Below are 25,342 nucleotides of genomic sequence, written 5' to 3'. Positions count from 1 at the left end.
GAAATTATGAAGCTAATATTGTACATAGGTGATTTGTCATATATAACTACTTATCAAGAGTCCTGACATGTTATTCTAGAAGCTAGATTGATAGACTAAAAAAGTGGGTGCCTTCAAATTATTGAACCCTGCAATGTGTTAGTTAGAGGCTTTAACCTCACCCAACTACTACTTAATAAAAACAATAAAAAAAATACCCACTTGTATATTTATAAATTTTGGATAAAAAATTCTGTTCATAGGGACAAGGGTATTAAAGTAATTTGCACATGGGTGGACGGAAGTGGTGAAGTGCATGATGTGGATCTTGTCACCTATTGCTTTATTTCCTTTTCTTTCTCTCTTAATCAATTCTCTTTCTTTAATGCTTTCTTCCTCTTCCTACTTCCATTTTTACCCATTCTACAACACTTTTTTCAGTTTTCTCATCATATAAACAAGATCAAAATGGAAGATTTTCAAACTTCCAAGAAAAGGCAAGTACACCCTCATCAAGATCAAGATTTTCTTGGTTTTTTAGTTTATTTTCTAACTTACATGAGTTTAAAAGCACAAAAGTTTTCATCTTTTATTTCTTCTGGTTCTTTTTGCAAGATAGAAAGGTGGCTGAGAAGACTGTGGTGAAAGTGAAACTTGAAGGAAAAAAGAAGAGTGATCAAAACCCTTCTTGTGATTGTTGGTCTTGGAGGAAATATGGTCAAAAACCTATCAAAGGGTCTCCTTATCCAAGGTACTTGATTTTGACATTTATGTTAATATATGGTTTCTTGTAGTAAATCAAGATTTATTTTCAGTATATTCCATACTCAAAAAAGATCTATTTTGGGAAGAAAGGGTGGTATCTTGATCCTACTTTTAGCATGTGTCAATCATTAACATTTCACAAAACTGTGATAGATTCCAGGTTTCCCTAGTTGTTTTTTTTGTTCCTGTTCTAGGCTTCTACTTTGACTCAAATCAGTCCAATCATGCTTGTGTAGCTGTCTGCTAGTGAAAACCCTAGTGTATCTGGCTACCTTTTAACCCATCAGATAGAGGCAACAGGGACTCAGAAAAGAGATTTGGTTATGTGTTTTTTCATTTTTTTACTCAAAACTAATTTTGTAATAATCTTAGTACCCCTATACTCATATTTTGTATATATGTTTAACTAGGGATTGACTGACATATGGTTCGTAGCTACATGAGATATGAGTTAAATGTGTACATGCATATGTATAATCTGAATCCCAAAAAGTATAGGTCATTTAGCCATCACTCAGTTTCACCAACCTTTTTATTAAAGAAACATCAATTATTGCTGACAAACTTGCAACTTTCCTCTCCATTTTCAATAATTTTGCAGGGGATACTACAAATGTAGCACATCAAAAAGTTGTTCAGCCAAGAAGCAAGTGGAGATATGTAGAACAGATTCAACCATGCTCATCATCACTTACACCTCTACCCATAATCATCCAAACCCTAATCTCTCCAAACAGTCGAAAACCGATTCAAAACCTGAAATGAACACCATTCTTGAACCTGATCAAGAGAACGAAGAGCAAAAACCCGTTATTACGCCCAAAGATGATGGTTTTTGCTACATTAAGACCCTAGAAGATGAAACTCATTTAGCGGTAACTCTTGAAAATACATACTTTGATGAAGAACCTCTTTCATATCCGGATCTCATGAACTTTTCAGCAACGAAAACCGAAGAAAACGACTTCTATGATGAACTTGAAGAGCTACCAATGTCTTCCTCATCATTCAAAAGCATCATGAGAAGTAATTTCTTTGAGGAGAGAGTTCTTGTTCAACCTTCTTGATTAAGGGTGAGAACCAAATATGTAACTAAATGTAGTTGTTTGTTATTTGAAGTTAGGTAGTACCAATAATATATATAAAATAATAATCCCTCTAAACTAGAGGCACTTAGTGTAGATATATTAATTATAATGCTAATTTTGTGGATCATTGTTGGTTCCAAGATGTTTTGTGTTTTTGATGATTTTAAAAGATAACATAATCAAGAGGTTAAGTTGGTGCACTATAAAAAAGGGTTTTGGTTGTTCATGTGGTAGAACTGAATCAATATTAGTGGCGACAAACATTTTTGGTTTTGTTGATTTCTTAGCACTAGCGAGATTCCCCTTTTTGTTAAATGCCAAATCTAAAAGCTCCAAATAAGTTTACATGTGCTTCATGGATGATTGGAGCATATGCAATATACAATCATATAGCCACTTTTAAGAAGTCCTTTTTAGAAAGCATTTATTATGTGAGATGCAGCCACTTTCTTGTTAATGCACAAAAACGTGTATCACGGACGATCTATCACACCAACATTTTATTATTAGAAGTAGATTAATTGGCCGTGTAATTATAGCCTAATTGCATCTTAGGGTGGGATAACACTTAGAGACCATTAGATCCTGGGTTCGATTCCTACAAGGTGGGTTTTCCCAAATTTATTGGGTTTCCTCCCGGAATTGGTGTATAGGCATTATATCATAGTGGAGATGGATATGATTGGGTGGTTCCGTTGATTGCACGATTCCCAGATTTATTGGGTTTCTTCCAGGATTGGTGTATAGGCATTGTAGCCTAGTGGAGATGGATATGATCAGGTGGTTCCGTTGATGACACGATGATACTCAAATGGTCCGTCAGTGATCCAAATTTGTCGCTAAAATCTTCACCTAGTCAATCACCTTATGTCATGTCAACTCCCCTCTTCACTCTGCATTTTTCACTCAATCACTAAGGGGGTTAAACACATGGGAATCCATTGCTTTTTTAAATTTTTTTAATTTCTAGAAATTATGCATTAAAAATAAATAAAACATATATTGAACAAAATAAAAGTACGTTTAATTAAAAAACACATTACATAAAATTAAAACTAGAAAATTAAAACAAAAACAATAAAACTAAAAATTTAGAAGGGGCATCACCAATTATATTTTTTCGCGATCTCCCGTTTTCGGGCTGGAATACACGGCAACATCTCAGGTGAAGCATGGTCGTGTGGCTTAGTAAACGTCTCCATATCCCAATCATACAAAAGTTGTTTCATCGCCTCGCGTTATTCCGCCACTAACGCTATGGTGTCTTCCTCATGTTTCTTTTTTATATTCGACAACTCCATCGTCCGTGCTTGTTTTGCTTCTTTCATAAGGGTGTATTGTGAAAGCTTCTCGGTCAAAGTCGTTTCACTATCGATCGTGTTGCGGCTCTCTTATCTTTCTTACGTGGTCTTGTTGGTGAGGGGTCTAGGTTTATGTCGGTATACCGCTAGTGAACTCAGTTCCCGGTGTACCCGTATTATATATAGTTACCCGAATTCGACGACTTTCTTTTTTGACCCGAACTACCATTATCCTCACCCAACAATGGTAACCGGGCCCATTTGTCATGTTTATTAACAACCTCCCACGTCTTAATATGATGAAAACCAATCGGAAATTTTGATTGGTAATCTTTTAAAGCCCTATTCATGACATCGACGTCGCCACACCCGCTACAATGAATACGATCCGACCTATATAACAAATATAAAGTAAAATATAAAAACAAAAACAATGTTATAGAAAATATCCTATAAAGTTAAAAAAAAATATATATATACTGCTCGATGTTAAAGGCCGTTGAAGTAGTTTATCTTCTTCAACATAGGGAACCATTTTGAACGTACTTGATGACGGTCCGTGTACTTCCACCGACCGTTGGGTTGTAATGCTCGAGAACTTTTCTCCAAAAATTGTCTAACTTTTTTTGGTTGCTTATTTGCTTGTTTAAAGAACAATGAACCCATGCATTGGCTAAGGCTTCTTCTTGTTTTTTCGTCCAAGATTGACGCTCCGCTTTTCCTCCCTTTTCTTTCGACTCACTTGCCTTTGCCTCACCGACATCTTCGTCTTCCACCTCATATTCTTCTTCGTCTTCGCCAATTTCTTCATCCAAATGTTGTGTTTCGGGGACAACCTCTACATCTTGGTCCTCATTGTCATCATAGATCGGAAGTGAGCGCTCGACATTCTCTCTTGGTGATTAAATTTGTGGGCTCCTAAATGCAAACGGATCAAACGAGTTTTGCGCTTCCATGGAGTATTCGTACATGCCAGGTGCGACCATCGTTGGACCGTGTGGGTGTGAAAATAATTGTGACTGAAAATTAGGTTGGGGTTGGGTGTTATAAAACGTCGGTTGTGAAGCTTGGGGGGTAAAAAGATTGAGGTTGAGAGTTTGTTGAATATCCGCATGGGGTTTGAAACGGTGCACTCGGACCGCTAGAAACGCCTCGTCTAGTTTGCGACACGCGTCCTCTTGGGTTTGAACTCGATCCTCGGCTAGCGGAACCTTGTTTCGTACTTTCACCTTTGTTTTGTTTATCCATGGTGTGTAGAAATTTAAGATTGTAGTAAGAGTGGTGTGAGAAGATTGAAATGTGTGGGTTTTATAAAAGAAAACAATTATTTTTTTAATTGTGCAACGGTCATTTTTTTGTTTACCCCAACGGTCATAATTTGCCAACAGTTGGATTTTTCACTCGGTGACTAGCTACCGTGCAACCTATTCATCGAATACCGAACAACCCTCGGCGGTGTTTCCCCTATCGGCAAAAGAACTCACCAAAGGGTTCACCAAAGGGCGCCCTTACCACCCTAAGGAAAAGAAGTTCAAGTGCGACGCTGACATAGTTGTTCGACATAGTAGTTGGTAATCCGTCATGACTGAATACGCAGTTGTTGGCACTCGGAAATTTCATCAGTAACCTGTTGGTTAATACATTACCCACATCGTATTTTCCAACGAATTACAAATGTGAACCACCTTCATTAACGGTTTACCGTCGATGAAAATCTTTTGTTTTGTAGTGCTGATTGGCATGCGGTGGTAGAAAATATATATTTCCTGTATATTAATTCGTGTGTACACATTTGCACACCAAACTCTAGCTTTTTATACACCACGTATAGGTCTATACGCGGCGTATAGCCACATTTTTCAATTTCTAAGAGAATCTCGGATATGATGTGGGAATTTGTCCATTTATATACGCCGCGTATAGGCCTATACGCAGCGTATATAAAAGGTATTTTTTAAGAGTAAACTGCTAAAATCGTCCATGTGGTTTGACTCAAATTGCTAGATCAGTCCAAAATCAACTTTTTTTTGCTAAAACAGTCCCTGAGCCTAGTTTATGTTGCTATATCAGTCCAATAAATTAACACCGTTAGAACCTCCGTTAATGAATGGGTAAAACTGCTAAATTCGTCCCTGAGGTTTGATTCAAGTTGCTAGATCAGTCCAAAATCAAGTTTTTTGAATTTGTTAATTATAAACTTATTTAGGTATATAATTTTTCTAGACTTGCATTAATTTTTGAATTTGTTAATTATAAACTTATTTAGATTATAAACTTATTTAGGTATATAATTTTTCTAGACTTGCATTGATTTTTTTTAATTTGTTAATTATAAACTTATTTAGATTATAAACTTATTTTGGTATATAAATCATTAATATCACAAGAGAAAAAAAAATCCTTTTGTTAGTTATTTTGAAAAATTATTTGTTAGTTATTTTGATTATTATTATTATTATTATTATTATTATTATTATTATTATTATTATTATTATTATTATTATTATTATTATTATTATTATTATTATTATTATTATTATTATTATTATTATTATTATTATCATTAAATGTTTACTAATTATATACTTAAGTATTTAAATAAGATAATACTTAATTTAATTTAAATAAAATTAGTTTTAAAAATATAAATGTAGCTTTTTTGAAGAGCGTAATTTAACCGGCCCAGCCTTAAATACTGATTTTATTTTGTTGTTGTTGTTGTTGTTGTTACCATGTAAATATTTAGTATTTATTTAAGGATTTAAATAAGACAACAGTTAATTTAAACAATATTTAGTTATGAAAAATACAAACATTATATGTAAATTTAAATATTAAGAAATTAACATAATTTTTATTTGTTTTTATTTAATTCGTAATATTTAATGTTTAATATTTATCAATTATTTTAATTTAATATTTGTATTATAAAGTCCTTGTATTCATTTTTTCTACTTAATTAAGTGGTTTCTTATTTATAATACTTATCATTCAGGTGAGGTCGGACAACATGTCGTGCCAGAACAAGTCTCATAAAAAGGATTATTTTGGTTTGAGTCAAAACGGGTTCGGGTCAAACCAGTGTTTAAGACAGGTCAAATAAAATTGCGCTCTCCAAAAGAGCTACATTCTGTTTATATTTTTATAACTAAACACAAATTTAAATTATATATTTAGGGTAGACTTGTAATTTATCTTAAATTTTAAGACATTTAAGAAAATATATAATGCATTTGGTACATTCTGTCATTTACCATTTTTTTTCTCTTGTGATATTAATGATTTATTCAACGAACATAAATAATAAATATAACTGGACCCGCCTTAAATAAGTTTATAATCTTGTGATATTAATGATTTATATACCTAAATAAGTTTATAATCTACATAAGTTTATAATTAACAAATTCAAAAAATTAATGCAAGTCTAGAAAAATTATATACCTAAATAAGTTTATAATCTACATAAGTTTATAATTAACAAATTCAAAAAATTAATGCAAGTCTAGAAAAATTATATACCTAAATAAGTTTATAATTAACAAATTCAAAAAACTTGATTTTGGACTGATCTAGCAACTTGAATCAAACCTCAGGGACGAATTTAGCAGTTTTACCCATTCATTAACGGAGGTTCTAACGGTGTTAATTTATTGGACTGAAATAGCAACAGAAACTAGGCTCAGAGACTGTTTTAGCAAAAAAAGTTGATTTTGGACTGATTTAGCAATTTGAGTCAAACCACATGGACGATTTTAGCAGTTTACTCTTAAAAAATAAAATTGCGCTCTCCAAAAGAGCTACATTCTGTCATTTACCATTTTTTTTCTCTTGTGATATTAATGATTTATTCAACGAACATAAATAATAAATATAACTGGACCCGCCTTAAATAAGTTTATAATCTTGTGATATTAATGATTTATATACCTAAATAAGTTTATAATCTACATAAGTTTATAATTAACAAATTCAAAAAATTAATGCAAGTCTAGAAAAATTATATACCTAAATAAGTTTATAATCTACATAAGTTTATAATTAACAAATTTAAAAAATTAATGCAAGTCTAGAAAAATTATATACCTAAATAAGTTTATAATTAACAAATTCAAAAAACTTGATTTTGGACTGATCTAGCAACTTGAATCAAACCTCAGGGACGAATTTAGCAGTTTTACCCATTCATTAACGGAGGTTCTAACGGTGTTAATTTATTGGACTGAAATAGCAACAGAAACTAGGCTCAGAGACTGTTTTAGCAAAAAAAGTTGATTTTGGACTGATTTAGCAATTTGAGTCAAACCTCAGGGATGATTTTAGCAGTTTACTCTTTTTTTAAAGGAACATTGTTATACATTATTTCTTGTTTTAGCGAACTTTTATAATAAGTAATTTTTAGAAATAGATAAATAAAAAACATTGTTAAGTATTCTATGGTATAGTACAATATAGGTTTCGTATAGGCATGTGGATAGTATCGTATCATATAGTGTAGTATAAATCTCGTATAGACCTATACATGTAATATAATATTGTATCGTATCGTATCGTATCGTGTAGTAAAACACATTGTTAAGTATTCCATGGTATAGTATAATATAAGTCTCGTATAGGCCTATGGATGTAGTATCATATCATATAGTGTAGTATAAATCTCGTATAGGCCTATACGTGTAACATAATATTGTATCCTATTGTATTGCATCGTATAGTGTAGTATAAGTCATGTATAGGCATATATGTGTAGTATCGTCTCGTATAGGCCTATGTGTAGTATCGTCTCGTATAGGCCTACATGTGTAGTATCGTATTATATGGTATAGTATAAGTCTTTTATAGGTCCTTTATAAGCTTATAGGTCTCGTATAGGCCTATGGATATAGTATAGGTCTCACGTAAGCCTATAGGTGTAGTATAAGTCCTGTATAGGACTATATGTGTAGACTTACACGCAACGTATATAAACCCTAAAATGTGGAAATAAGCATTTGGGTGTGTTTGAGCCATTAGTTATCAAAAGCTGTTTGCAAGGGGTATTTACTGTTTAATTTTACTCCTTCCTAATTGTCCACATATATTCAGCAAAGTAACACAAAGTGGGGTCTTCTCTCACTTTGTCTCTCTCTCTCTCTACATGTTTTTTTCTTCCATGAGTACTTGTGTTTCAATTCTTTCAACTCTCAGAAATCAATTGAAAAGCACCCACATAAAGGTTAGATTGTATTCTCAAATAACATGAATCTTTCCATTCTTTTCAGGTGAAGGTTAGGTCCTATTCTCAATCTGAATCTTTTCATTGTTTTCAAGATTCTAAATATATTTTTTAAGGTTTTAGAGAAGAGTGAATGATTGGAGAAAGTAGCGAAAGAGAGGAGGGAACCTCGATTGCCATCACCGTCAGAGACAAATGTTAAACAAATACTAGACTAGTGGTTTTTGTTTTTTGGAACACGCACGGTTTTGAATTATGATTTTCTACTTGTTTAATTCAAATTCTAAAGTTGCGAATTCAGGTTAATTTTAAATAATCTAAATGTTGAGTAACAAATAAATAAAAGAATATGTATTCTTTTAATAAAAAAATAATAATTATACAACTCGAATTCGAATAACTGGGTCGGGTTCGTTTGTTTCAAAATTCTTATACTTTTACTTTCCTGTATAAACTTATGATTACAACGCTAGGGGTGTCATTTTTTACCAGAAGCCCAAATACCGAACCCAAGTGTTAATGAACCCGAATAAGATGGAACTCGACTAACCCAAACCTGTACATAAAATAAACCGAACCAAAGAGTTGGAATTTGAATCGGTAAATGGTTTTAGAAAAGGTTAATCGGGACTCTTCATATCATCAAGAGATCCGTTGTGCTTTCTCATAAGTTCAAATGGCATACAAGCTGAGGTCGATGGCCATTATAAGTTCTGCAACCAAGCTTACTTATATAACTAAAACTTCTATGCATCATCTTCATTTCATACGAGGTCGACTACAACCTGAATACCGAACAACCCGACCGAGACTACCCCGAAACTGATTAACCCAAACCTCACTTGGATCACTATAACCAAAAACCCAAATAACCCGAAACCTAATTAAAGTACCCGAACAACACTCCTAATTGACAACTGTGTAAAGACAAACAAGAACTAGAATATCGTAGACTTGTTAAAATTTCCGACTAATACTACAAATTTACAAAATTTAAACGTCATACCAGATATTAATCTAAGTGCAAATTTTAATTTACCCTCAAAAGTGTTCAGTACGAAACCCATTTTGAGTAGAGTTATGAAAACGCATAAACATCCATGCATTTGACATGAAAGATAATCACATGTAAATGGGATAGAGAAAGAAAGGCCGTAAAAACCCATCTTATATATCACACTTAAAGCAATTTCTATACATGTTCATGCAGTTATCTACTTAAAATTGGTTTTAAATTGAACATCCATCGTTACAAGCAATGGAGAAAAATATTACACTACAACGAAAAACATTACTCTTCATATGGTTCACATAATTCGACAGTATATCCAGCTTGACACAGCATTATGAAGACACTACTTATGTGAAGCAAATAACATTGGTTTACACAATTCAAAATTATAACTGATGCTTACTTAAGCGGCTGCCAGTGGTTGGAGAGCTTTAAGTGGATTCATAATGACACCATCTATAAGCCCATATTCTTTAGCTTCTTTGGCACTCATGAAGTAATCACGGTCCGTGTCTTGGTTAATTCGGTCAAGACTTTGACCCGTGTGGTATGCCAGATACCCATTCAAATTCGCCTTGTGATGCAACATTTCATTAGCCTACAAGAATAATGCCGTCATTAGTTACCACTAACCATAGTAATTTCATTACACATCTTGTGTTAAGTTTTTAAAATCGGACAAAAGAAGACGTACCTGAATATCCAAATCAGTTTGTCCACCTTGTGCGCCTCCAAGAGGTTGATGAATCATTATCCTTGAATTTGGAAGACTATATCTTTTTCCTAAATTTTGTTGAAGAGATAAAACATAATATTTCAGTAACTGAAATCATAAAGTAATTAAAGCGAAAGTAAATTAATACCTTTTGTGCCGGCACCAAGCAGGAAAGCACCCATACTGTAAAATAAACGAGTTAAAATATACTTCTTATTGATAAACAAGAAATTAAAAAGTATTACGTAACGTTATAATAAATATAAACTGATTACCTTGCAGCAAGTCCAACGCATACAGTGGAAACATCGGGGCGGATATGCTTCATGGTGTCAAAAATGGCCATACCTAAAGAATCACGTAAATAAACAACAAAACTCATATTCAAGAATCGAAAAAAGATTACGAAGAGAGCAAAATACCAGCAGTGACAGAACCACCAGGAGAGTTTACATACATCACAATATCCTGTCAATAATATTAATAACAGTGACAGTAGTATGTAGTGAGCAGTCGTTAGAGGAATAACTAACTTTCGATCAGTTAAGTAATGGATCTGATCAAACCTTGTTAGGATCAACAGCATCAAGATATAGAAGCTGAGCAACGATAATGTTTGCCATGTCATCATCAACCGCACCACCACAACGTATGATTCTCTATAAACACAGCCAAACACGCGTATAATTACTATAAACGGATTAAACAAAGTTCATCAGCACAAAGAAGGTACCCACGTATTGAAAGAGTTGACTGATAACACTCTGGAACCGTTCTTGCATCATCGGAGGTGGCCCTTGACCTTGTGCATATGTCGGGAAGTAGGGCGATGATGGAACTTGTACATCCTCCCTGCGTATTAGAAATTACTCAACAATTACAATAAATAAATAGAATGATAAAAATAATGAAACAGAAGCACAGAACCCCACCTAATGGACCATATTCCCTGCCTTGAATTCTTGTCTAGTGATGGATAATCACCGGAATATACAGCTTTCACCGAAGAAGTCCGAACGGTTTTCTGATTGCTTCTCAATTTACTAACATTCCTGCAATCAATAATGCTCACACAATTAAAATCTCACACTCGTGTCAGATAAATGAATTTCCCAACTGAACCTTTAGGGAAAATTTTACAGGGTTGTAATTCGACCGGCTTTGTTATATATGGAACATAATGTTGAGCCATCGCGAAGACGCGGATGCGTAAAACGGAGGTAGCAAATATGACAATGCTAAGGTGGATATGTGAGCACACAAGGTTGGACTGGATAAAATATGAACGTTTTAGGGACAGGTTAGGGGAAGCTAGTAAATATCAGATAAGTTAAGACGGGAGATTTAAATGTTTTGCGCATGGGAGAAGGTATGCTCAAGCTGACTTGAGATGAGCGGATTAGGTAGGATTTGTTAGAGTTACACCACTCTGAGGACATCATCACCAATAGCAGTTTACAAAGACATAGGATTAAGATTAAGGACTCTTTTTTTAAGGGTACAAATTTGCCTTAGGGTCTTCTCTACACTTTTAGTGGACTTTGCACGATACCGTATTCTTGTAGTCGTGGCTATATTTCTTTCGTTATCCCTGTTTCTATCTTCCTTCCTCCTCACCATTTCTTTCGTTATCAATAGTTTTCCAATTCTATATTTCTAGTACTGTTTGTATTGTCTAATGTTTGTTTCGGAGCCGCCGGTCTTTAACTTTAAAAATCTTAAACAATAATTACATAGTGGAATGGAAATATATTCAATCCAAAACCTCAACTAAGATGTCTACTTCAAACTCAACTAAATTCTACACAAATTCCCCCATATATACCTTCAAATTTTCACCAGTTAATTCAACCTAAGCTAATTGATAATAACTAACAAAGTTAAGAACAAAAACGCAAGAACATTGCAGTAAAACAATAAAAAACCGGTACCTGGAACGGAGGGGGTGAAAGTTGGGTTCGGAAATGGAGTTAGGGTTTTTTGTGGAAGAGAAGGCGAGAGCGTTGAATCTGAGCGACGGAACGCACGATTGCGCCATTGAAATTAATTAAGGATATGTTATGTTGTAGTTCAGTAAGCGACGGTGAAGGTGACGGTGACGGTGGCTTATCCGTATAACGCCGACGAGTGCGACGGAGTAGGTGAGGGAGGGGTGAAGATAAAAGAAAATGGAAACTAGATTTTTATTTGGGTTTCGTGTGGGGATTGAAAACCCAACTGTGAGAATTCGGGTTGGGCCTGGGTTTGTGGTTTATAAATTAACAACAAATTATCTTTATTCTTAACCTCAATAAATATAACAAAATGTAGGAAACGTCACTAATAATAAATACTAGATCGTTTATTGGTTTATTATGTATACCAAGCAAATCATCTTCTATACTTTTTATATGAAAGGTCTAGGTTAAATTTTATAAAAGTAATATGCATAATTTTGATGGCGTAAATGCAAGCCCGTAGACTAAGATATCCTATTCAGAAGCTTAAGGTTACACACGTTACCTCTCATTTTCTATCCTTGATGTGTATAAAAATTCCAAAAAGTCTTATTCTTAGTTAATGTTCGTCTTTTATAAATGTATTGAATATGAGTATTATATGAATCAATAATTGGTTAGATATTAGGTAGATGATGAATGTTTTATGTTTTCGGTTGGATTGTCAAATTTTATAATTAGTTAATAGTCGTTAATGAGTGGGTACAAAGTATAAAATGAGATATCTAACAGTAAATACGGATATCGAAAAATAGAGTTCATTCAAGATTTAATAATACAAACCAATTGTTGTACTTCAATTGTAAATTTCTTTGTGTCAACGTGAGCCTAGCTCACTTGGTAGAGGCACTCGCCTTTTAGTAAGAGGTTTTTGGTTCAATCCCAGGTAAGGTGTAAATTAGGAATAATTTGGTGTAATTTAGAAGTAACATTTGTCATTAAAAAAAATTAAATTTCATTGATGTTGATTTTGATTCCTAAATCTTTAAGATATTTGGACCATTTATGCTCAATTGTTTTTACCTAAATCTTTACAAAAAATATATATATTAAAGATAATTTAACTAACCCAAATCTATATTTTAACTATTTAACAAAATATATTTTAACTGAGCCGATAATTATTTAGGTGTCGTTTGTTTTTCTAAAAAAATAATTTACGCATGCTCTTATGTCTGCGTCGCACAGACATTGCCATCTGCAGATTGTGTGATTTTTTCAAAGACATTGAATTAAAAAATGTTTGCACGAGCTCCTCTTGATACAGACTTAGCTCAGTCACTTTTAAGATTTTTAAGGTCTGCAGAAAGTTAAACACCACCGCCCACCACCACCGCCTACTACCATCACCGTCCACCACCACCACCTACCGTCCACCACCACCACCCACCACCACCACCCACCATCCACAGCCACCGTCCACCACCACCGTCCGTGCACCACCACCAGTTTATTTTAGAAGTCTACGTACGTTAAAATACAAACATTCTTCTTCTTGCAGACTGCAGTTTGGTCAACCCATTCTTCTACCGATGTCTGTAGATGTAGTCCGCAGACTGCAGACATTTTACCTCTTATAAAACAAACCCCACCTTAGTAAGTCGGTGCTTATAACCTATATTCCTATAAGTCCAATAATGAGTCAAATTTTAGGGCCCAGTTGACATGAAGCAATCCCAAACAGCCCAAACCAAATGGGCTTGGTGTGATTTGGATTGTAGTTTCATATAATTTGGGCTGGGCTCTGAATTAGGAGGGCTGATTTTGTAACATGAGATTATGAATTGCTAAAGTTTCTTCCTGCCAAAAAAAAATTACACACACATAATCTACCTAACAAAATAAAAACTTAGGCTGCATAATCCATAACAGTTAGGCATTCGCGGGCAGCCTTCATGGTGGCTTCCTCTAACGACTTCAGCGGCGAATCCTCCCCAATGTTCTCTGCAAAACATGCCTGACACGTCGATATATCTACCTCCACCGCACCGAAATCATCAGCAAGCAATGTTACATCACGAACCCCAAGATCCGTAATGGCCCGGTTCAACTTGTTTAGGCTCGCACCGTACTTATCAACACATTTACTCAAACACTTGCCTGTTTCCGAAGAAGCCATGTTTGGGTCCTTTAGAAGCTTCTTAGCCTCGTCCATAGCTGATTGAGCATCGGACTGACTTTGCTTGATTCGGGACTCAATGACCAAAGCAACATCATGATCAATGAACCCAGAAGGAGATGGGCCTGGAGCCGACCCAGGTGAAGAGGGCCCTGAAAATGGAGATGGAGCTGGGCCCAGGCCTGACCCAGGTGACAAGGGCGGGTTCGGCCCTGAAAACGGAGATGAAGCCGGGCTCATGTCCGAGCCAGGTGAGAAGGGAAGGTTTGGGTAAGGAGCGGGCCCTGAAAACGGAGATGGAGCAAGACCCGGGCTCAAGGAACCGGGCCCGGAAAAAGGAGTTGGAACAGGGCTAGCTACCTTTGTATCTCGTCTGAAAACTGACGATGAAATGGTTTCCGCTTCGTTTACAAATGAGGATGTAACGGGTGCAATCGTCTTTCGGGCTTCTTCCAGGCCTAGTATGGGTCTGGATGGTTCGTCAAAACCGCCTACTTTAGAATTGGGTCGGACTATAGATGGCAGGATATTAAAACCTTCAACAGAAAGATATAAAATGAGAGAAGAGATGGAGATTATGAGCAAAATACGAGCTCTAAGCTCCATATTTAATCTCTTTTATTATCTCTACTCTCCTCTCACATGTAGATAGAAATGAGAGGAGGGGGGTAATTTGCAAATAAAAAATGGATATATATAACTTGTAACTACTCACAACCAAATAAATGGTTCATCATTTAATCAGGATTGCCTTCCCTTATTTCTAGCTATCCTTTGATGTTCACATAAAACTCCTATCACATTATACAAATATAAGGGACCGAATTCGGACACTCGGTTAGTCGGCCAAAGCCAAACCAATAAGTCTATAACTAATGTTCCGGTTTTTGGATTTTCATAACCAATTGGTTTAGTTACAATGTGTGTGGTTTTTCGATTATAGATGTTGGTTCAGTTGATTCGGTTTCGTATAAACATATAACTAAACCCGACAATTGTAATCCATTCATCAAGAAATGGGTTGTCCCCCACCCACCTCGGCTGCCGCGTCACCAATATCATCGCCACCACCACTGCCATTATCATATCCACGACTATCACTGTCACGTGCCACAACCGCCATCCGCCGCTAAAAAGCAAATATAGCAAGCGAACCCATCTTGGTCAGAACCCATGTTAGCATGTTACCGATCCGACCCGACCAAACCGTTTCAGGCTTACATATAGCCATTACCAAACCATAAAACTCGATTATAAAAACACATGATCAATAACAGGTTCGGTTATTGGGTTTCGGTATATTTTTTCCCAAGTTACGGTTCACTTATTCAATTCTTTTGTGCACCCATAGTATAAAAACTAGGGATTGAGTATTTGGTATTGGGTACCGGTACCGAATTTTTTAATTTGGTACCGGTACCCACTTTTTGGCATTTTCGGTATCGGTACCGGTTCGGTACCTGTAAAATACCGAATTTTACCTTCAAATACTGGTACCGGTACCGGATACCGAATATTTCGGTACCGGTACCCAGTTTTGACGAATTTTGGTACCGGTATTTTCGGTACCGATTCAGTACCGGTACCACGCTCATCCCTTTAAAAAAAAGTGTAATACTACTAAATGAATATCCAAGTTACAAAGGAGAATCCTAACAAGACATAAATATAATTGGTAGCTCAGTAAAGAAATTTAAATAACAGCTCAGTAAAAACTGAAAATCAATGCCTAAATAAAAAAGTGTAAATCAAAAGACTAATTTCAATATTTCATGTAGTTTACCTAATAAAACATAAGTCCAGAAAAAGATTAAAAAAAACCTGAAATTTGGAGCCCAGAATGAAGAACTTCGGGCCTGAAGTGTTGGCAAACCACCACAAAGCCCGGCCCATTAAGTAAAAAACTACTCGGAACAAACTTTTTTAAGCATATTTCCGAGCTCGGTTGTTACCACAATCCCATCCCTTTCAATCCTCTGGCCCATATCGGGTTCAGTTTTACCAGCAGCAATGTACGTTTGCAACAAGTGACTATACACCTTATCATCAACGCACTTCAACTTCTGCAGAATCTTGTATAACTTTTCCGCACCCGCCACATCTTTCTCTTTCTCGAAATACTCCAGAAACACATCGATACTCTCACTATGAGGATACCAGTTACCAATTTCAGCTTGTGCAGAAGCCGTTTCCAAACATTTCATAGCCAAATCGATCTGCTGCCTCGCAAGATAATGTTTCATAAATAATACCAACGTTTGAACAAATGGGCCGCTTGATCGTTTTACGGATCCGTGAAAGACTAGCTCAGCTTCTTCAACCATGTTGAGTTGTAGATAACCGCTTATAACAACGTTTGCCACACGGGTATCGTAATACGAGCAGTTTGATTCCCATTCTTCGAACCACTTCTTCATTCCTTCAAGATCGTTCACCTTAGATAGAGCTTGAAGTATGATTCGATAACTCATGTTACTAGTTGTCTCAAATGAAGATTTTAGTAAGCTCGATACGCGATGAACTTGTTCTCGATTGTTAAGTGTAGAGTAAAACGTTATAAGAAAATGGTACCCTTCACGTGACGAGTGTTTTAGCTCTTTTATCTCGTTTTCGAGCATTTTAAGAGCTGACTCGGCTTTTTCGACAAGACCCGCTTTAACATACGCTCCAGCAAGGTTACTGTAAGTAGTCCAGTTACAAGTTTCCTTTCCGTCCCTTGCAATTTCGTCAAATACCCGTTCTACCCCCTCGATATCTCCTAATAGTGAGAAGCTTTGCATCCATATGTTATAAGTAAATGTGCTTAAATAGATTTTTCGTCTTTTCATTTCTTCTATTAATGGGGGAACTTTTTCGGGCTGTTCTAATCCTATGTATAAGGTCATTATATTGTTGTAAGCTAATGAAGTTGTGAAGTTTTTTGAATCAATTACGTTAAAAAGAGCCAATGCTTTATCGGCCATTTTTAACTTACAGTAAGTGTTTAAGAGAGCCCCGTATGTATTCCGGTTCTGTAATTGTGGAGATAGATTGTTGAAAAAATCTTCGGCTTCTGACACCCCGTGTACCTTTGATATTAGATCCAAACGCACTGCGAAATCGGTGTTGGAAAAGTTGATTTCTCGTTTATCCATCCATTCCATTACCTGTAGTATGTGAACAATGCAGTGAGATTACATTTAGGAATTTGGGACTAAAACTTAAGTTAGTGGGTGTTTCGGATTGCAGCGAAATTGATCATCTCCGGAATCAAAACCAAATAGTCAGTAATTGCTTTCGAAACACAATGACCATAGTAGTCAAAGGCACTCGCTTTGTGGTCAAATTCTAGTCCGAACAGGTCTGAAACATCCAAAAATGGCCTGGAACCAGCCTAAACTAGCCTTATGCCAGTGTAAAACATGTCTAAAACCCCTAAAAACGGTTTGTTCATATTGTTAAAAAAACCCCTTGCTTTTTAAGGACCTTGCACCTTGAGTGCACCTATGACTACGTAAACAATGACATTATGCCAATTGCCAAACACCCCCTTAAGAATAAAGACCAGAAACAATTATACATTTGTCAGTTCCTTAATCCCAAACGCCATATGATCTACAAGTAGCAGATCAAAAATCGTTCAATCATGTTTCCTGTAAACTAATCCACCATTTAAAATCAAATTTTCTGATAAAACGAGCTGTTAAATCCCATCATCACACCAAACGTACATGCGTGTTTAACATAAGGCTGGGTGGTGTGGTCTAAAGCCCCTAGGGGCTTTATCACACGACATCAGTGCCACGTAGACAGGGGCTTTATAGCTAACTACCATGCAATGGGATAAAGCCCCTTACCTATTAATATAGAAAAAAGGAAGAAAAATGTGATTGGCTCTTGAAAAGTGGCCCCCACCTGTGCAGCCCTTAATGCCCGTTAAGGCAGGAGGGTGTAGTATAAAGCCCCTAGGGGCTTTATCACGTCACGTCAGATCCACCTAGGCGCCACGTCATATGGGGGGCTTTAAAGCCCCTCCCTTTAACTTGCATGGTGTGGTATAAAGCCCCCTATTAAACAAAATTAAAAAAAAGATTTTATTGGTTGAAAAGAGGTGGGCCCCACCTGCACACCCGGCTCGTTATCACCATGGTGGACAAGGGGTAGCGCCCCCCTTTTAACAAGCAGGGGGTGGTTGATGGCGCCCCAGGGCGCATAGATGTTGATGTGGCGGGTGGTGCTAAGCCACACCCACCGGCCTAAGGGCATGGCGAAGAGGACGATGGCACCCCCCTTTGGCGCCCAGAAAGTGGGTTAGGGGCGCCATAGGGCGCCAATTCGTCTGATTTGGCACGGGGCGCTATACCACACCATGTGGTCTGACAAACTCTAATTATTTTAACCTAAATCCGTACAACAAACATAAGGCCATTAGTTGTGGGTTAATGCCCACATGCCAAATCAGCATACGGGGCGTTAAACACCACCCCCTTTAGTTGTTTAGTGGTGCCAACGCCCTCTTCCGCCAACCCAACAACGCGCCTAAGACCCCCTTTTGATCAATCACAGCATTTTCTTTTTGCTAACTTTTTTTCTTTAATTTTAACTTTTAGTTATTGAGTGTTTAGTTATTGCTCAAATTCCTAAGATGCGGTTACCGGTTTAGTTAATCGATATTAGCCCTAATTTACATTTCCACTTACAACATACCAGTCAAAATATAAAACACACAAAACCAACATCAAATCAACAAATTAACAGCAATAAACATAAAAACATACCTCAAGAGCATGTTGATACTTGCCATACCGCCGGAGTTCCCTAACGCATCTCTCTAACTCAATCTTCTTAACAAAATTACCTTCTCTCATATAATGATTTAATGTTTGTGCAACTGTGCCGCCGGTGGCTCCTAGCTCCGACAGCCGTCTGTATAGCCGTTTTTCGTTTGCGGATTGTTTGTGTGGCGGCGAGACAATTTCAGATGAAACGTTGGATTCTTCCACCATTGTCGAAAAGGTTCTCAGGATTGTTGATGTTGTGGTTAACGGTATCCGGCCCCGGCAGCGGATTATAATCATCGTTGATTCGTTGTTTGATCGGGTTGATGTAAGATGGGGGTTCTATTAAGGGTTTAATACCATCAAAATATCAAAGGTCTGTTTGGCATCGGAATGGAATGGACGAGGTAATGTCATTTCATGTGAGAATGGAATGAACCATTACTTTTTGTTGTTTGGTATGTGAGAAAAGATGAAAAACAAAATCAGATGGCGGTGGTTAATGATGGGCGACGATGGTGGGTGGTGATAGGTGGCAGTTGTAGCGGCGGCGGTGGTGGGTGGAGACGACGACGGGTGGTGACACTAGTGGTGGTGGTGGGTGACGACAGAGGTGGGTGGTGGCGGTGGTCAGAGGTGGTAGCGGTGGCGACGGTGGTGGCAGGTGGTAGCGGTGGTGGCGATGGGTGGTGGTGGTTGATAGCGATGGCAGAGGTGGGTAGCGACAGCGGTGGTGATCGGAGGTGGCAGCGGCAATGGTAGCGGCGATGATCAAAGGTGGGTGGTGGCAGTGATCGGAGGTGGCAACGGCGATGGTGGATGGCGGCGACAGCGGTGGGTGGAGACAACGACGGTGGTGGGTGACGGTGGCGGGTGACGACGGTGGTGGGTGGCGGCGAAGGTGGGTGACGGCGGCGGTTGACAGTGGTAGTGGGTGGTGGCAACGGTAGTAGGTTGTGGTGTTGTTAATGAAGGGTGAAGAGGGAATGGAATGGAAAAAAAACACGGGGGAGGGATGGAATGATTTTGAGGGAATGAAATGCATTTTGGAATGGACGATTCCATTCCATCGACCAACCAAACACTTTTTTCTTCATTCCCTCTCAATGATACATTCCATTCCACCTCTAATTCCTACATACCAAACACTACCTAAGAGTTTAATAGTATCAAAATGTCAACAAAACTCGTAAAGGTTTTACATCATTCGACTCGTATCCTCTCAAAAGCCCTAAAACGTCAGCTTGTAATTTAGAAAGAAAAAAAAAAAAAAAAAAAACTTAACTCTGTTAAGTTTTTTTTAATTGAGGAACGGTGGAGGAAAAATAGGTGAAAGGTGAGACTAGCATGGAGAATATTCAAAAGTGGGACTGTCAATGGCCAATGAAATCTACTTGGGATTATTACAGGCCAATGAAGTCTAGTTGGGATTATTACAGACCAATTCACATATATATATACACACACACACACACACACCCTCGAATAAAACTCTAAGTATAATAACTAGGAACAATTAACCTAATTAGTAATATATTATTGGTTAATAAAACAATGAATGGTGGGCTTTATAACAAAACTAAAGATGAGGGACTAAAATGGTCAACATGAGATCTAGAGTTTTTAAAAAAGAAAAACGAAAATGAAGCACACACAAGTGTGTGTTCTGGGAACGACGAGAGAAAAAGAAGGTAAATCCTTCTCTAACCTAAAATTATCAAATTGAAGAAAGATTTGGGTCTAAATTCATGCATGAATCAATATTAGTGATCAACTAGTCTAAGAGATCATAAGGTATGTTAAATTTCATGTTTTGATGAAGTATGAATAATTAAAAAAAAAACCATGAATCTCAATTCTTGAATGGATTATAGATTGTATGGTAGAATTTATTGTTGGAAAACTGGCACTGATAAGAACTGCAAAATAATATGAAACAGAAATAGTTAACGAGAACCGGGCTTGTGTTTGACACAATTCCCTTAAACAGATTTGTCGTCTGTTCCCAGGGTACGCCGGTTGGAAGCAGCAACAGCGCACTGCCGGACTTGAACACTTGCCTGAAAAGAAAAGGAGAATGTTGTAGAGAGATCGAGAGAAGAGATGATTTCTGGTGTGTCTCAAACTGAGCAGCTTACATCTGGTTTTATAGTCACTAAACTATAACCGAAATCTGACCCATTAATGCATGAATTAAAATTGAATAATGGTCATCATTGAGTCAGTTTCGAAACTGATATTGAAAACCGAAGACCAAATAATGATCATCATCAATGCGAATAATCATCTTAATTTCAGTTTTAAAACTCATTAAAAAAACGGTTACAGTCTTGAGTGCAAAAAACTCGCCTCGCGCGGGTCCGGGTTTTCGGAGTTGCATTCGTGTCCGCAGGACGCGCGGGCGCACACGAGTTCAACTAAATCCGGTTCCATTTTTTTCACCCCCCCCATGCGCGCACGCGCGAGGGACTTGTGGTAAAACATGTCATAAAGTGATATTGGTTAAGTAAATGTTTTACCTTATAAATACCCTTTTTCTTTGTCTCCACACCAATGTGGGACAAGTGTTTTACCATATGAGACTACCATTCACACACACCCAAATTCCAACAATCCCCCACATGAATGGAGGTCGATCTCAGAACAACATTGTTCCCATTAGATTTCAGCAGTTGAGTTTTGCATACGATAGGTAGGTGTTACCCTTTGAACCTTCGCTCATGAAATGCACTTAGCCCACTAGCTCTGAGTAGAACTCGATGTATTTGAACTCGTCTGCCGTTTGTGTAGACGACAATGCACTTCACAAGAGACTCTCCCTGACAAAGTCAAGTCATCATAGTTATGTTCGTTATGGTCATGAACATGATGCCTAGTTCTGTGAGAGCCATTAGGTATTGTGCCCCAACAATACCCTTCGAAGCGACCCCACTTCTCTCTCACATAGGTGATTCACTATGTATGGTTACCTTAGTCGAATCATTAAAAGCCATAGACTTAGCCTCACACTTGTCACTTTTAGGAATGGACTAGGAAGTTTACTAAGCTTTGCAATAAACTCCCTTATATATATACGTAGGGTTATCCCCCACAGTGACCTTACCAATTCATACAATTAGGTTTTCCTATTGAACTCAGCTCTTGGGATCTCCAGTCTACTAAGTTAGGTTTCCATCATATGAACTTTTATTTTCAAGGGCTTCAGTCCCATTCCCATGGACGACTTCTGTACTAACTCTCTACTTAGGCCTTTTGTTAGCGGATCCGCAATATTATCCTTTGACCTCACGTATTCAACAGTGATAATTCCTGTAGAGATTAGTTGTCGTATCGTATTATGTCTACGTTTGATATGTCTGTTCCTACCATTATACATTGTGCTACGAGCTCTGCCAAGTGCCGATTGGCTATCACAATGTATACAAATGGCCGTTGCCGGCATAGGCCATCTTGGTATATCCTCAACAAATTGACGTAGCCATTCTGCCTCTTCACCTGCTTTATCTAAAGCGATGAACTCAGATTCCATCGTGGATCTAGCAATAACCGTTTGTTTTGATGATTTCCACGATATCGCTGCACCTCCAAGTGTGAATACATACCCACTTGTTGCTCTGGAATCATTCGTGTCAGATATCCAATTTGCATCGCAGTGTCCTTCTATAACTGCTGGATATCTGTTATAATGCAACCCCTATTCCCGAGTGTATCTTAAGTAGCGAAGCAACCGAGTGATACAGTTCCAATGCATTGAACTTGGGTTGCTTGTGTATCTACTTAGCTTGCTCACAGCAAATGCTATGTCTGGCCTACTACAACTCATAAGATACATCAAGCTACCAATAATTCTTGAGTATTCCAACTGGTTTACGGGTTCACCTCTATTCTTGGCTAGATGTTGACTTGTGTCAAGTGGAGTTCTAGCTTCATTAGAGTCATTTGCATTGAACTTCTCAAGAATGTTGTCCACATAGTGGGATTGACTTAAAACGAGTCCACTTTGGGTTCGCGTGATTTTGACCCCCAAAATCACATCCGCAAGACCCATGTCTTTCATGTCAAATCTTGCTTTTAGCATTTTTTGTAGATTTTATTATTTTGTCATCGCTTCCAGCAATGAGCATATCATCTACATATAGACACAAAATGACATATCCATCAGATGTGTCCTTCACATACACACACTTGTCACATTCATTGATTTTGAACCCAGCATCAAGCATGACATGGTCAAACTTTTGATGCCATTGTTTTGGAGCTTGTTTCAATCCATACAAGGATTTCACAAGTTTACACACTTTCTTTTCTTGCCCAATAGCTGTGAAGCCTTCGGGTTGCTCCATGTAGATTTCTTCCTCTAGAATTCCATTCAAGAAAGCTGTTTTCACATCCATTTGGTGAACTTCCAAATTTCTAATGGCGGCAATGGCAAGCACCAACCTGATGGATGTTATTCGCGTAACTGGCGAATATGTATCAAAGTAATCTAAACCTTCTCGTTGTTTATATCCTTTGATAACCAACCTTGCTTTGTACTTATCGATGGTCCCATCTGGTTTCATCTTCTTCTTGAAGATCCATCGATATCCTAGTGGTTTAATCCTTGAGGAAGATCCACTAGTTCCCAAGTATGGTTTTGTAAGATAGAGTCTATCTCACTTTTGATTGCCTCTCTCCACTGAGGTCCTTCTGAGGAATGTACCGCTTGTTGGTACGTTTGAGGTTCATCTTCTACCATATAGGTAAGAAACTCATGGCCAAAGGATTTTTCAGTCCTTTGTCGTTTGCTTTTCCTGATTTCAACTTCCTCAGTATTAGATTGTTCTCGAGGTTCATCGTTTTCAAATTCACCCTCGGGAACAATTTCTTCAACCGGTCTAGAAGAACTCGGTTCACTTTTATCTAAGCATGGGAACATCTGTTCAAACCATGATGCATCCCTTAGATTCCATTATAGTGCCTTTGCATATTCCAGGATTCTTAGAATCATGCACAAGAAAACGATAAGGACCATAAGGACGGGTGTATCCTATAAATACACAATCCACCGTTTTGGGTCCTATTAGTAGGCGCTTAGGTGGAGTGACCACCACCTTAGCTAAACACCCCCACACTTTCAAGGATTTATATGGTGGTTTCTTTCCCATCCATAATTCGTAAGGCGTTACATCCTTTTTCTTATTGGGTATCAATAATTCACCGATAAGATTGCTTCCCCCCCACATGTTTTGGTTTACGCTAGAACTTATCATCATGGCATTCATCATTTCTTTCAAAGTACGATTTTTCCGTTCCGCTATGCCATTTGATTGAGGGGAGTAAGGAGCCGTGAGTTCGTGGATGGTTCCACTCTTTGCACATATGTCAATAAAAGGTGAAACATATTCACCTCCTCGGTCGCTCCTTACGACTTTGATTTTCCGATTTAGTTGATTCTCAACTTCAGCCTTGAACAAGATAAACTTGTCAATAGCCTCGTCCTTACTCTTAAGTAAGTACACATAGCAATACCTTGTACTATCATCAATGAACGTGATGAAGTATCTATTCCCACCACGAGTAGGAATTGCCTTTAGATCACACACATCAGTGTGGATCATCTCATGGGGTTCGGTGATTCGTTCCACCTTTTTGAATGACGATTTCGTTTGTTTCGCTTCTACGCAAGTTTCACATTTATTAGTTGAGTCGATATCGAATGTTGGTATGCAATCAAGTTTGATTAAACGACGAATGGAATTGTAATTTACGTGACCTAGTTTACCATGCCAAAGATTAGACGACTCAATCAAGTAAGTAGAACTAGTAGCGTTTTCATTCATTGCATTCACGACAATTACATTGAGTTTGAACATTCCATTTAGGGCATAGCCCTTACCAACATACATACCATTTTTGGTCAACACGACCTTATCCGACTCAATCACCATTTTGAACCCAAATTTGTTTAACTACCACCCCGACACAAGGTTCTTACGAATTTCTAGAACATACAACACGTTTGACAAGGTGAGTTCCTTTCAAGAAGTCATTTTTAGAACCACGTTCCCATCACCTTTAATTTCGGCCGTGGCAGAGTTTCCCATAAAAACCTTTTCGCCATTAGTCACCTCTTTGAAAGCGTTGAAAAGGCTCTTGTCGAAACACACATGATGGGTAGCCCCCGTATCAACCCACCAATCCTTGTTATTTTGCCCGACCAAATTAACTTCAGTCACCAAAATCGAGAGATCTGTGACCATGGCAACCAGGTTGTCGACTTCATCAACCATGTTCACTTGTCGAGCATTTTCCTTCTTAGGAAGCTTGCATTCGTTGGCCTTGTGGCCTTGCTTCTGACAATTATAACAAGTTCCTTGGAACTTCTTTTTCCCAACTCCCCCTTTAGGACCAA

General features: G+C 37.5%; 3 protein-coding genes across 3 annotated transcripts; 1 reads left to right on the top strand and 2 right to left on the bottom strand.

Moving 5' to 3' along the window:
- Nucleotides 1-327: 327 nt before the first annotated feature.
- On the top strand, nucleotides 328-1,988 carry LOC110884300 (probable WRKY transcription factor 65). Its single transcript, XM_022132008.2, has 3 exons — nucleotides 328-476; nucleotides 599-730; nucleotides 1,346-1,988. Exons 1-3 carry the CDS (start codon nucleotides 448-450, stop codon nucleotides 1,809-1,811), a joined length of 627 nt encoding a protein of 208 aa, XP_021987700.1. The 5' UTR covers nucleotides 328-447; the 3' UTR covers nucleotides 1,812-1,988.
- Nucleotides 1,989-9,558: 7,570 nt separating this feature from the next.
- On the bottom strand, nucleotides 9,559-12,421 carry LOC110884299 (ATP-dependent Clp protease proteolytic subunit 5, chloroplastic). The gene is made up of 9 exons (XM_022132007.2): nucleotides 12,007-12,421; nucleotides 11,008-11,127; nucleotides 10,813-10,927; nucleotides 10,642-10,734; nucleotides 10,498-10,543; nucleotides 10,351-10,423; nucleotides 10,224-10,258; nucleotides 10,055-10,143; nucleotides 9,559-9,958 (listed from the first exon to the last, which is right to left on the bottom strand). The coding sequence occupies exons 1-9, from the start codon at nucleotides 12,111-12,113 to the stop codon at nucleotides 9,764-9,766; spliced, it is 873 nt and encodes a 290-aa protein (XP_021987699.1). The 5' UTR covers nucleotides 12,114-12,421; the 3' UTR covers nucleotides 9,559-9,763.
- A 3,417-nt stretch (nucleotides 12,422-15,838) lies between these two features.
- Nucleotides 15,839-19,328, bottom strand: LOC110884298 (pentatricopeptide repeat-containing protein At1g02370, mitochondrial). Its single transcript, XM_022132005.2, has 2 exons — nucleotides 18,949-19,328; nucleotides 15,839-17,337 (listed from the first exon to the last, which is right to left on the bottom strand). The coding sequence occupies exons 1-2, from the start codon at nucleotides 19,246-19,248 to the stop codon at nucleotides 16,096-16,098; spliced, it is 1,542 nt and encodes a 513-aa protein (XP_021987697.1). The 5' UTR covers nucleotides 19,249-19,328; the 3' UTR covers nucleotides 15,839-16,095.
- Nucleotides 19,329-25,342: the final 6,014 nt, after the last annotated feature.

This window comes from Helianthus annuus, chromosome 10, assembly GCF_002127325.2.
Source record: "Helianthus annuus cultivar XRQ/B chromosome 10, HanXRQr2.0-SUNRISE, whole genome shotgun sequence".
Taxonomy (NCBI): domain Eukaryota; kingdom Viridiplantae; phylum Streptophyta; class Magnoliopsida; order Asterales; family Asteraceae; genus Helianthus; species Helianthus annuus.
This window is presented reverse-complemented; position numbering and strand designations above follow the sequence as displayed.